Source organism: Penaeus monodon, chromosome 23 (assembly GCF_015228065.2).
Source record: "Penaeus monodon isolate SGIC_2016 chromosome 23, NSTDA_Pmon_1, whole genome shotgun sequence".
In the NCBI taxonomy this organism is placed as follows: Eukaryota; Metazoa; Arthropoda; class Malacostraca; order Decapoda; family Penaeidae; genus Penaeus; species Penaeus monodon.
The window spans coordinates 39,763,228-39,764,059 of record NC_051408.1 but is presented as its reverse complement, the minus strand read 5'-3'; the positions used below and the strand labels follow the sequence as shown (position 1 = coordinate 39,764,059).

Below are 832 nucleotides of genomic sequence, written 5' to 3'. Positions count from 1 at the left end.
GCCGAATCTCTGAACTGATATTTCGTCAGTATCATCTGTGGCGATTCTCTTTTTCATAAAATCAAGAACTAAAATCACAGGATAACTAAAGTAAAGTTCATAAAGTATACCATAAAATATTTATTCGTGCATTAATTGAGTGTGCTTTTATTTCCCGCCGTATCCTCCGCTGACGTGTCCGGAAGACCCGTGGCTTCCGAATCCGCCTCCCACACCGCCTCCGACGGAGCTTCCGAATCCGCCTCCAAAGGAGCCTCCTACACTGCTGCCGCCTCCGATGAAGCCTCCAGCGCCTCCGACGGAACCGCCGCCGTAGCCGCCTCCGACCGAGGGGAGGACGCCGACTCCGACCAGACGCGCTGGGACGACGCTGCCGCCGCCAACGCCTCCGCCGTAGCCGCCGTGGCCTCCGCCTCCTCCGATGAAGCTGCCTCCTCCGAGACCTCCTCCAACGCCGCCATGGCTTCCTCCTCCGAAGCTTCCTCCTACGCCTCCGGAAACACCGCTTCCAAAGCCTCCTCCGTGAGAGCCGTAGCCTCCGTCAGCCACAGCTCCGTACATCACTCCCAGCACAACGGCTGACTTCATCTACAGGAAACAAGCAAATAAAACATCAAGTTGTCAATAACTTACACGGGATGCATTTGGGCGGTCGAATCACAAGCACTCTGGCTGGTATCATACAGCCCGAAGACAATCATGATATGGTATGGAAGGGTTTACTTGTTCTTCCCGCATGTCACTGTGTCACTCGTAGGTAAATATGTGGCAACTTTTTTTTTTACTTAGTTAATTCAGGCTCTTTTTTGCGCCTAGAATGTTTGTAACAGTC

General features: G+C 52.9%; 1 protein-coding gene across 2 annotated transcripts in view; it reads right to left on the bottom strand.

Moving 5' to 3' along the window:
* Positions 1–100: 100 nt before the first annotated feature.
* LOC119588042 (glycine-rich cell wall structural protein-like) overlaps positions 101–832 on the bottom strand; it is a 4,384-nt gene continuing 3,652 nt past the window's right edge. The window contains exon 3 of one of the 2 annotated variants that reach the window (XM_037936739.1): positions 101–293. In XM_037936739.1, coding sequence (XP_037792667.1) covers positions 148–293 — 146 coding nt within the window. In that variant the 3' untranslated portion in view covers positions 101–147. Of the gene's footprint in view, positions 589–832 lie in introns of both variants that reach the window. The other variant, XM_037936740.1, reaches the window with a different exon arrangement.